General features: G+C 45.0%; 1 protein-coding gene across 1 annotated transcript in view; it reads right to left on the bottom strand.

The window, feature by feature from the left end:
• Positions 1-12,795, bottom strand: part of ARHGAP35 (Rho GTPase activating protein 35) — a 136,503-nt gene that overhangs the window by 70,273 nt on the left and 53,435 nt on the right. Inside the window, exon 2 of the mRNA XM_017500386.2 lies at positions 7,410-11,278. Within this exon, the coding sequence (XP_017355875.1) occupies positions 7,410-11,090 (3,681 nt within the window). The 5' untranslated portion in view covers positions 11,091-11,278. The remainder of the gene's footprint in view (positions 1-7,409; positions 11,279-12,795) is intronic.

Below are 12,795 nucleotides of genomic sequence, written 5' to 3'. Positions count from 1 at the left end.
AAAAAAAAAAAAAAAAAAAAAAAAAAAAAATTTTAATGTTTTATGTAAAAAAAGAAAACGACTAGTGGGGTAACACCATATACAGAATGTCATGTGGAACAGAGACTGTGACATCTGAATGAGGATGACAGTAAAATCAATACACACAGTCCCAGAGGGTCACACTCATGGCTTGCCAAGTTGTGTGGTGGCATACTGTGGACTAACTATAACTGGTAGAGTCTTAGAAAATCAGAAAGATTCCGTAAGTGGCATTACTACAGCTATTCCCCAAACCACTTTCTTGCATTCAGTATTCAACAGTGTGCCTTTCTGATTGGCAATTATTCTCTCCTATTTCCAAAAGAGTTTCAAAAGGACGTTTTCAATTAAGTTATTTGCTTATGCTCCAAATGTATTCTTGGTTAACCAGTGCTCCCCCTCCTGGCTTGGAAAAATTCAACGCCCAAGTTTAAGAGAAAACCTGAAGGCAGATGTATTCTTGTTGGCAAAATCTATTATTAAAGCCCAAATGCTTAGCTATGGTCTCCTTCAAGCCGGCAGTTAATACTGTGACTCAGTCACTTGCCATCTTGGAGCATCTTTATTTAGAGATGAACAGGAAGGAGCACAAAGTCCTGGCCTTCCTGACATCCCTAATCCTCTTAAATAATGGGCAAAGAAACGGAGGCATGTCATCCTATTGCAGGACCTAACTAAATCCAGACCATAGCTTTTTTTTTTCTGAGACAGTCTCCTCTGTTGTCCAGGCTAGAATGCAGTGGTGCAATCTCAGCTCACTGCCACCTCCGCCTCCCGGGTTCAAGTGATTCTCCTGCGTCAGCCTCCCCAGTAGGTAGGATTATAGGTGCCTGCCACCACACCTGGCTAATTTTTGTATTTTTTTGTAGAGATGGGGTTTCACCATTTTGGCCAGGCTGGTCTCGAACTCCTGACCTCAAGTAATCTGCCTGCCTTGGCCTCTCAAAGTGCTAGGATTATAGGTGTGAGCCACCATGCCCAGCCTAGACCATAGCATTCTGCTCTATAATGGTGTGAAAGTCTGGTGACCGTGGGTCCACCCTTGAGAAGACAATTCATGGCCAGTGTGATTGGGAGACAAAGAGTGAGGAAGGCCCACTAGTTCCAGGTCCATTTTCATGAACACATGCCTCAAGTTCAATACACACTGAATCTGGAATTTCCAGCGCTATGGGTCAGTTTTTATCTGCTTGCCTCTCTCCAATGCTGGATAAAATCCATTCGGAAGGCCTTTGCCTTATAAGCAAAGGTGATTCCCGACTAAAGCTGGAATAATGTGAGTCCCCACAAAGGTGTTTCAGTATCACCAGGTGGTGGAGGAGACTGAGTTGGCTCAGTGAGGCATCAGCACAATTCCCTGTTCTTTGAAAAACAGATTTAGGTTGCCTATTGTAATTTTTTTTAAGAACAGGTGTGCTGTAAGCTAAGGCAGATAGTTAAAGATAGTCTATTTTTATTCACCAAAAACACACTACAGAAGTTCTTCAGGCTTAAAATAAACTGAGAATTGAGTGACACCAGTTCGAAACAATTTCTCAAAGTTCCAGTTGCTATTTCAATGTCTCCATGCCTTTTTTGTCCCCTACTCAACTAGGCTCTGAAGGTGGAAACAAACAGCACCGTGCTGTTCTAGGGAGCAGTGAGGAGCAATGGATTTTTTCAGATAATCAAAGATCCTTTGTTTGAATGAACAAATCGACTGGACTTATTGAGTGGTCTAAATATAGGCACCTGACGGCTGAATATTAGCAACTTTTCCGCAGAATGGATTGTAAAAACCCACGGGAAGTGGAAGTCAGAATGCCGGGGTTCAGAGTCTCAGCTTTCCCACTCAGTAGCTATACCAACTGGGGCAAGGTGTTGAATCTCTGAGCCTTAGTTGAATCTCTCACCTCTAAAACAAGGATGCAAAACATCGCCTCATTAACACTGGAGGAGGAATAAATAAAACATTGATGTGAAAATGCCTGGCATGTACCTGGCACACAGTAGGTATTCAATAAATGCACAAAAACACAGAACCCTTCACGTGGTAGCCACAGCCCTGTATTTGGCCTGGGTCTCCCTCACCTCTCCACAGCAGCCACGCTAAGCTTCTTTGAACGCTTGGAACGCATCAAGTTCTTTCATCTCCACAAAGCTTCCATCTTCACTGACTTTGCCCTCATGCTTCAAGAGTCTCAGCCTTAATTAATATCATTTCCTTGGGGAGCTTTCCTGATACCTCAGCTTAGGTTAAACTCCTTTGTTACACAATTCCTTAGTATCCCGTACCTTCCCTCTAGTAATATTCAAAATGCATGCAAGGACATGTTTAAAACCTAACATCCCCAAGACTGCAAGCTCAATTAACGTCACCACCACACCTAGGGCACCTAGCACAATGCTGGGCATAAAACAAGTGCTCACTAAATGCCCAGACGCTGAACTGAATGTCTCCTTCCTAAAAGAATGACTGAACTTGTGCTCTGGAGACAAAAGTACCTCAATTTAAAAGACACAATTTTTTTCAGGAAACAGAAAATCCAAGGTCAAGTCAGTGTGCCCGCCCCATTTTTAAAACCAAGGTATGTATTCAGTCTCAAAGCTCATTGAGTAGGACTAACCACTTCTGAAGCACACACTGAGAGTCTTTCCTGAGCAGGTTACAAAGAGCTCATATTTCATCACATTCAGCTTGTCTGTCAAAACGCAACATCCCTCCCAGGGGAGCAAGCAGTCCAATTCCCCAGCTGGTTTTTATTCACACTAGAAACTTTAACTCCGTTCTAGGCCTCACAAAATGAGAGCTGTGTCCACACAAAGCCACAACAACCAGCCAATTCACTGAATCCAATGAAATAAGCCAATTCACTAGGGGGGACACAAACTGTCAAACTGGTTACTTGGTGCCTTATAGACCAAACAATGCATGATTGAATTGGTTAGCTTTTCAATAGGTTGTCTTGTCATGTGGTTGCTGCAGTGAGTGAAAGATTTTCTTTATCATTCTGTTTTGTCTTTTTTTTTAAGCACCAAAATAAGAACACATCAGATAGAAGGGTAAATAGCCAATAATGTCTTCTCTTTAAGTCCACAGTCAAACACACCGAATACAGCCATTTCAGCATGCCCAAAAGGCATACTTTGTGGAACAAGGCTCCCCAGCCTGTTTTTTGGCTTTAAAATAAGACCCTGCCGATCCTGATCTCGTCTTTGCAAACGCATGGCACTGGAGGACAGAGACCATGTGCAACAACAACTCTTTACAGACAAAGCCACTATTCATGGCCCCGCTGAAGTGCAATCGTAGATTTTCAATTTCATTCAGCTGAGTGCGGAAGGCTCCCACTATGAGGGTGGGTTGCTAAATGGTTCAGCTGGGAAAAGCACCCAGAATGAGAGTGAGCTTTACAGTCCACACTTTCATGAGGAGAAATGAAAGCGATTCCCTCACTCCAACTCCAGTTTTACAGTAAAGACCTAATCTAGCAAATCAGCCAAGAGGACTGAGCGATTGTTTGCTGTATCACATTGGTACCCAGAGCATAGCTTTTTTTTGTTAGGGCAGTTGCTAGGGTAAGTACCAAGAAAGCAGCTCAGTGATGCATGGGGTTAAAGCTTCCACCCGAGGGATGGATAATGTTGGCCCCGCCAAGTCCACAGCTAGCTCAGACGAGCGTTCTCCTTTCTCTGAATACAATATGCATATTTCCACCTTCAAGTCCTTCCTCACCTAATGCCACTGCCACAGTTCCACTCGTTCTGCGACGTCTAGTTGAATGATGACAGCTGACACCTATCCAGCATGCAATCTATGCCTGGTGTTCATTTCTCACATCTGATGAGGAAGGTGCTCCCTCTTTTGCAGAAAGAATGTGGAGAGGTGACTCGTGCCCAAAGTCCAAGTAAGGAAGCGGAGGAGCTGGAGCTGACCGTAGCCCAAATTCCCAGAGCCTGAGCTCCTAAGCACTACACCCTACTCTAACGTAACGACCCCAGCATGCCCACACACAGCCTTCCCTGGGAAGGCCACTGCTTTTCAGTAGCTGTGTAGGTCTTTCTGCCTCATCTGGGGACTGAGGTCTGGGCAAGAAGGGTCTGTACCATTTCCCCATGGTGTCTGGCACGCAAGAGGTACTGAGTGTATTTTCCATTACCAACTGAAATCCAAGGCCCTGGCTGCCCCCTCCCTTCAGTAAATATTGTATCGCTTTGTTATGCCAATAAAAATCAATGTCCGATTCCCCCACACAGGGGTTGACTTGGCCTTCTCTGCCCTGACGGTATCTTGCTTTTCCAGTAAAACAAGTGCCAGTCTGTGTTCCCAACTGCAGCAATTTTACTAGGAGGTTTGCTCTAGGGGCAAAGGATTTGCTCATCTCTGCGCTGGGATAGCAAAGCAACTAACCTCATTTCAAAGCACCATTTCCCAGGGCAGTTAAAGAAAATTTCACCTTCTAGTCACTCTTTCCAAAGGATACTCCATAACTGACTTCTGGCACGCTACTGATCTTGGGCCAGAATATCATTTTATTTGACTTAAGAGGTGTGGCCGACATAGCTAAAGACAGACCGGAAGCCGACCACTTCTTGCAGCTGACCCAGCAACCCGGGGAGGAAGTCTCAGGTTAGGAATTGCTCACTACCAGCATGAACACAGCCATCTCAGAGGCGCACTGTGACCAGCTGTTTTCTGCTGAGCCTCCGCTACAGTGTGTACTCTTGAAAGCTTGGCTTGCATGGAAATGTGTTTTTCAAGCATCATTCAGTAAGTATTAAAAATGGAGCTAGAAGTCAGAATACGTTTTCACTATGCTATTATGCCACCTTCCTAATTCCCAGGTGTGCAAACACCCCCACAAATTACAAGACTGTCACCATTTTTAAGTTGTTCTGGCAACAGTCTTCATTCGAAGAGGAGGAGGAAGAGAAGAAATGTTCAAAATGTTTGGATTCCAGTATCATTAAATAGGTGGGCTCTGGGAAAATACTGGAGGCAGGTCAGGCTGTTTTCTGGCTTCCTAAATAAGCAATGCTTTCTGCAGGTCTGCCTCCTACCAACCTCTGGAGGAGAAAGCACTGGAGGCAAAGGACTCCACGTAGAAAAGCCAGGGGAAGGAAAATCAAATAAGAGGATGCCTATGGTATTCATTATTAGCACAGGCTGGGTGCAGTGGCTCACGCCACGTCGAGGCAGGTAGATTGCCTGAGGTCGAGAGTTCAAGATCATCCTGGCCAACATGGTGAAAGCCCGTCTCTACTAAAAAATACAAAAATTAGCTGGGCGTAGTGGCACATGCCTGTAGTCCCAGCTACTTGGGAGGCTGAGGCAGGAGCATTGCTTGAACCCGGGAGGTAGAGGTTGCAGTGAGCTCCAACCACTGCACTCCAGCCTGGCGCCTGGAGACAGAGGGAGACTCTGTCTCATAAAAAAATAAAAATACAAAATATTAGCCGGGTATGGTGGCAAGCGCCTGTAATCCCAGCTACCTGGGAGGCTGAGGCAGGAGAATCACTTGAATCCAGGAGGTAGAGGTTGTAGTGAGCCGAGATTGCACCATTGCACTCCAGCCTGGGCGACAACAGCAAAACTCTGTCTCAGAAAAAAATAGTCAGCACAGGCAGGGAGGAGAACAGAACCACTCTGCACTTTCTCACACTGCACAGGTGAGAAGACTCCGGAAGCTCCTGGACAGCGATGATGCAGGAGCACTCTCCACTACGGGGAAACACAAAGTGGGTGCAATTTCCTTGGGAGGGTGATGGCACCCTGTTCCTTCATCTCTCAGGGACTTCAGGACTGCCAAACTGGCCTCCGTGATATATTTTACAACACAGTTGTCAGGACTGTCAGCTCTCAAGACAGCTTGGCTTCTAGAGCCTTCTGATTTGGTATGTTTTATAATAACAAAAATTGCTGGCAACCTTTCTTTCCAAAGGTCCCTGCAATACTTTTAGACGAGTAACTCTGTTCTCTATTTTTTTGTGGAAGGCAGAGTAGCAAAAGCTTTATCATGGAGAAATCCTTCTATAATAATATGCTGGTCAAAGGTTACGAAAAAACATAGTTCTGTGGTGGTGTCTCACCAAAATGACTTTTTCTGAAAAAGTATAGAGTGAGTATATATACATATGTACATATTCTATATACTTTTTTTCCTTTTTCTTTTTGAGACAGAGTCTCCCTCTGTTGCCCAGGCTGGACTGCAGCGGCACGATCTTGGCTCACTGTAACCTCTGCCTCCCAGGTTCATACAACTCTCCTGCCTCGGCCTCCTGAGTAGCTGTCACTACAGGCACCTGCCACCTCGCCCGGCTAATTTTTGTACTTTTTTAGGAGAGACGGGGTTTCACCGTGTTGGCCAGGCTAGTCTCAAACTCCTGACCTCAAGTGATCTGCCCACCTCAGCTTCCCAAAGCGCTGGGATTACAGGCATAAGCCACCAAGCCTGGCCTATATAAAGAGTATTTCAGTATTTCTAAATCAGCTTTGGCAATTGGGGGTGGGGAGAAGAGTATTTCTCTCTACTCCAAATGGAAAAAAAAAAACACAAAGTTGAGAAGCACTTTTTCTTTCTCAAAGCCTAAGCCCAAGGGGACAGAGTAGCTCTCTGCCCTGCAAACTACAAACTACAATTCTACACAGGATAAGAGACTTCACCTGCTCCTGCCTCTACATATGACGAGTAGGCCCGATGTTTATCATGTATACAGTTAACTTTTCCTTTTCCGTCCCTGTCCCACTGGTGATCCCTAAATAAAACCCAAGTTTCTAACTGATAGCGGCAGCAGCTCCCTTGAAGATAAAATAATAGAGCTGGATGGTGTTCCAACTTAACAAATACAGGACAGGTTTGTAACTCTCAGTAGTGATTTTCTCTGTTTTCATTTATGTACTCAAAGACTTGTCACTGATTTGTGCGTGCAAGTCACCATCCAATTTTTCACCAATCTAAAATGCCGCAGCCTTTACAGGTCAGTAAGGGAGGAAAGGATCATTGAAAAGATCTATGGGTAAAATGTAAAATGCTTAGCAGTGAGAAACTACAGCAAGCAGTTTTGGGTTCTGGTGTTTCAGTGGAAGGAAGAGCAAGTGTATTGTCACTGAGCTTGGCTACTTGTCAAGATAATGACAAGTTCTGTGTTATCTGCTCATTTTGCTAATTAATTAACTATTGTTTTAGATAACAACAACTCAGACTATCCAGAGTCCTAACTACTTGAGAGCTGCCAATAGTAGTAGCTAATTGAGGCACTGTTTTTTTATGCTAAGTCAAACACACACAGAGGGCAGCTTTTTTTTACCTGAATAGGTTGTCTTTGAAAAATCATCATCATCAAGCAACCCTCATGCAGCTGCAGCCCGTGTACACAGCGCTCTGACTCATCCTAGACTGGTATCTCACCTTAGTGTTTCTCCTTAGACTGCGAAGAATGTTCCTCTTCCTCGGGTCTTCGTCTGTTTCGTATGGAATGACGGCATTGTCCCCTTTATAACCTTGGGATGCCTGATCCTCCTCCTTCTTCCGGATGGGCCCCAGCTCATCATCACTCCCCACGCTGAAGCTGGTTCGGTAACTAGCAAACCGCCCCAGCCGGGTGCATCTCGTCCTGTACAGCACTGGCTTGCTCACGATGGAAACCTTGCGGCCTCGCTCTAGAGAGCTGGTGTCCATTTCACTGTCGGAACCATTCCCGCTGCCGTTGGACTGGGCTTTGTTGATATTCCGAATGGTGATGATTTTGCCTTGGGTGCTGTCATGGGGCACAGAGTATATGTTTTCTTCTTCATTCCTTGGCTTCACCACAGCATCCATGGGCTCAGCATAGTCAGAAGGATCAAACCCATCCTGAGGCAGCCAGGGGCTAGAAGACACAGACTTCCTCTGTCCATCCCTATGGCCTTGGTCTAAATAAGACAGATCCCCCTTTGTAATTTCAAAATGAACAGGAGGCTTTGGTTTGACTGGCGGAGGTACTTTGTTGTTCAGTTTACTCTCAAAATTGCTCATAATGAAAGACAGCCCATCGTTTCCCTCCAGTTCCATAGAGAGCTTAGAATGGTCTTTGGACAGAGAAGGCAGTGATGTGTCCTCTCGAAACAGGCTGTAAGATGGCTCGATATCTTCTTCCGAATCCTGCAGGTTTGAGTTGCAGAGCGGTGACCCTGCCCGGGGGGAGTTGAACACCTCTTCGGTGGTGCTACAGGCCTCGGCAGCATTATCGTACATGTGAGTAGCCTCGATTATGTTCTTTTTCTCCACCACATCTTTAAAAAATGGGTGAAAGATCTCAAGTTTATGCTGGGGTTGGCTACAGGGGATGCTTGTGAACCTTCCGTCAATTTCTTGAGCAATCTCCTCCCCCTCAGTCAGCTGTTCCCGACTTAAGTCATTGTCTAGGACATCAACAGCGCCATCGGTGAGTGCTACGAGCTGAATAGGGATAATGTCCTGCACTTCACAAAGAAAGGCACGCAACATAGCCAAAGAGGCCTTACGTTTGGCTGAATAAAAAACAATGTACCCATGAACCAACCGGCTCTTTCTGATGCTAAACGAGGAATGGTATGAAAGAACAGACAGCTCAATCCGCTTCTTGTGTAGTCCGATTGGTAGTTCAAGTAAAACAGAGTTGTTGCTTCCACAATGGGAAGACTTACAGGTTTGGGACTGAAGGACAGGAAAAAGTATGTCATCTGCACTAAAAGGATCTCCACACATCAGACACATAACAATTCGCAGGTCAATATCAGCCAAATCTTTGATGCTAGCAGTAGAACTGACCAGGTTTAAGTTACGCTTAGAGTCCAAGAGTCCCTTCAAAACTTGACTGATTTGCTTTTCATTAATGTTGCGTCCATAACCAATGCCGGCAGAAGCAGGGTCGAGAAAGACACACTGAAGTTTGCTAGCAATTTGCTGACCTTGCTGGATTAAGCTATGCAGAGTCTCTCCACTGGTGTCTCCTCTCTTGTTAACCAAAATTAATGTCAGGGGGAGGTGGACTAAATGATTATCCCTCCGACCAAGCGTGGACTCTCTACTTTTCTCTATACTTTCCACTACATAGGATAGTGATTCCTTTGAATTGTAAAGGCAGAGACAGCCGTGGGGCTGAAATGTTGGCGTCTGGAAAGAGTTCACAGGAAGCCTGACATTCCCCTCTATTGGCCTCAGGGAAAGCTCATACATTTTACCATCTATCACATACTTGTCATCATTTGTACAAAGGGCTCGAATCTCATTGGCCAACTCTCGGGCAAGGCCATCTTTGCCCAATATAACCAAGTTGATTCTATCAATGTTGGGGTCAGAGAGTGAATTTTTTTGATTCCGGTCAGACGGCCGGATAAACCGAGAACTAATCAAGTGCTCAATCTTAGCGTCCACACAAGCTGGGCAGCTGGGGCATGTCTCCTTTGTTGGGTGGTACACAAAATGAATGTGCTTCAGAATAAGGGCATCACGCTCTGCTTGGAGCTTCTGTAATGCTTTAAATCGCTGTTCCTCTCCCAGAACGTCCTGAATGACACCCATCTTCTCCTTGCTGGGCTTAGCATCCAGCTCCAGCTCATAAAACAATTCGGAATATTCCAGAAGCAACTCCTGAAAGTCTTCCTTTGCTTTATCTATAATTTGCTTTTGGTGTTTGCCATAAATATCCATGTATACAGATTCTTCCAGCCACTGGTAGAAATCTTCATTCATGATAAAACTACGGGCCTCTTCCCAAGGTTTTCCGGGAGTTATGAAAAGAGAGGTCTCTAGGTTTTCTTTAAATGCCCTTCGCATCTCAACTCTTTTCCTCTCGTTCCTCAGCTTCTCTAAGTGGGCCTCGTACAGCTGCTCTGCAGGGACGGTATCCATTAAATCAAAGGGAATCCGTTCATTTTCCATGTTGTCAATGTGGCTGGTGGCATCCCATGGTGTCTCTTCAAGCACAACAAACCACTTCAAGAATTCTGGCTTGGTTTCTAAGAGCTTTTTGGCTTTTATGCAGCTTAGGTGGTCTATTTCATCTAGATTAGGTATAAGAGCTTCAAAAGCTAATGGCAGGGCTGCCAGGTACAGCTTTCTCCTACGCTCGATATGCTCGTGCTTGAGGCGGTGGATGTGCTGGAGAAACAGCTTCTTGGCTTTCTGAGTCCCTTCCAGGTAGACATAGTCTTGGTATTCTGGAGAGGCCTGCATCTTTCGGCTGACACTCAACCAGTTCTCATTGTGGTTTTTCACAATGCGACTCACCAGCCACTCATACTTGTCTTTTGCTGTAGCTATCTGCTGACTCTGCTGCTTGAGAGCTTCAAAATAAGGAATGATTTTTGTCTTTCCCCGACTTTTATCAATGAGTTGCACTAAGGTGCTGAAAGCCAAGTCCACATTTACATTGGACCTCGCTGAGGTCTCCACAACCTGGAGGTTCTTTTTGCTTAAGGCGAAAGTATGTGCATCTCTAATGTACCGCTCAACACCTTCGTCACACTTAGTCAGGACCACCACTATGGGCTTTTTTGTTTTTGCAAGCTGATTGTAGAGATTGGAGACAAACTTGAGCTGGTCATCAAAGTTCCTATTCATGCCCCTGCTAACGTCGATACCAAGAAGAAAACCATCAACCAGCAGCTTTCCATCTGGCATTTGCTTCTGCTCAAAGTCCTGCTCCAGCCCCAGCTGGTCAGTGCAAAAGTACATGAGTTTTTCAGCTGATGCGAGCTTGGTTGCAGCAGCTCTCTTAATATAGGGCTGCAGGGCCGTGCTTCGATGAGGTTGAAAAGTCTGATCATCAATAAATTCAGTCTGTTCCACAATGTGCATCTTACATTCCACACAGTCCTCCAGGGAGCGGCTAACTTCTCCCCAGTAGAGGAAGTGGTCATTATTGACCACTCGCCCTCCAAAGTCACTGGTGCTGAGGACGGAGGTATGGTCCAAGTGAAACTCGTCAGCACTTGGGCGCACAAAGCGGTTGCACAAACAAGACTTTCCAATCCCACACTGGCCCTTCTCCTTCTCGGTCCCAGACAATCCCACCACACTGATGTTGTAGGTGGGAATTCGGACATCTTGCTTTCTTGCCATCATCATCGTCGACACATCCTGCCACGATCGGCCACTTCCGAGATCAGATTAGTGTTTCCAACGGACCAGACGGCTTCCTACATTATTAGTGGGGGTGGGCTGGACATGCAGCAAAAACGCCAGGTCCCATAGTGTTGTATACCAGTATGGTCACTGTTCGCCACTTCTCATCGCCAAATAGCCAACATTTCTTCCTAGGGGAGGAAAAAAAAGACAATCCATCAGCATCATAGTTTTAGAACCAAATTTTAATCAATGAACTACAGTAAAAATCAACTTTTTATTCAACAAATATTTAGTAAACATCTCATATGTCAGGCCTTGTGCTGGGTGAGAGCAAATAAGACTTATATCAATGTGTCCTCAGAGAGGTACAATCTAGTCCAATGGAGGAAAACATAAGTAAGCAGTTTTTTTTGTGCTAAGTGCTAAAACAAGGGTGTGAAGGCTCCCTGGAAAAAGGGCTGATTCCAAGGTTAGGGTAGGATAGGAACAAGATGAGCCTGGAACATCTTTTTATGCAAGAAAAAAAAACAATGGGGCATCTCACAAGGACACAGGAGCCAGCCTGAAGGGGCTTCCACTGACCAACTCTGGGACAATTTGAGTGGCAAAATAATTAAGTATGGTAATGAATTATAAACCCGTTGCAAAAAAAACCAGGAACCTAGGCCGGGCGCGGTGGCTCATGCCTTTAATCCCAGCACTTTGGGAGGCCAAGGCAGGTGGCTGAGGTCAGGAGTTTGAGATCGGCTTGGCCAACATGGTGAAACCCCGTCCCTACTAAAAATATAAAAATTATCTGGGTGTGGTGACAAGCACCTGTATTCCCAGCTACTTGGGTGGCTGAGGCAGGAGAATTGCTTGAACCTGGGAGGTGAAGGTTGCGGTGAGCCGAGATCGAGTCACTGCACTCTAGCCTGGGCAATAGAGTAAGACTGTCAAAACAACAACAAAACATGGAAGCAACCCAAAGCATCCACCTACACATGGATGGATAAGCAAAATGTGATATATACATACAATATAATATTATTCACACTTTATTTTTATTTTATTTCATTTTTTGAGACAGATTCCTGCTCTGTCACCCAGGCTGGAGTGCAGTGGTGTGACCTTGGTTCATTGTAACCTTTGCCTCCCGGGTTCAAGCAATTCTTCTGCTTCAGTCTCACGAGTATTTGGGATTACAGGTATGTGCCACCATGCCTAACTAACTTTTGTATTTTTAGTAGGAACGGGGTTTCACCATGTTGCCCAGGCTGGTCTCAAACACCGGGGCTCAGGTGATCTGCCTGCCTTGGCCTCCCAAAGTGGTGGGATTACAGGTATGAGCCATCACGCCTGGCCTAAGAAATTCTGAAAACATGGCTGAATCTTGAGCTAAGATTATGCTAAGTGAAATAAGCCAGTCACAAAAAGACAAACACTATATGATTCCACTTATATGCAGTAGTTAAGAGTAGCCAAACTCATAGAGACAGAAAGTAGAACAGTGGTTGTCAGGGGCTGGGGGGAAGGTGGAAATGAAAAGTTACTGTTTAATGGGTACAGAGTTTCAGTTTTACAAGGTGGAAAGAGTTACAGAAAAAGTTGCATAACATTATGAAAGAACTTAATACCTGAACTGTATAGCTAAAAATGATTAAAATGGCAAGTTTTATGTTATGTGTATTTTAACACAGTTAGAAAAAATGGGGAAAATGTTTGC

This window comes from Cebus imitator, unplaced genomic scaffold (genome assembly GCF_001604975.1).
Source record: "Cebus imitator isolate Cc_AM_T3 unplaced genomic scaffold, Cebus_imitator-1.0 Scaffold266, whole genome shotgun sequence".
NCBI classification, from domain to species: Eukaryota; Metazoa; Chordata; class Mammalia; order Primates; family Cebidae; genus Cebus; species Cebus imitator.
This window is presented reverse-complemented; position numbering and strand designations above follow the sequence as displayed.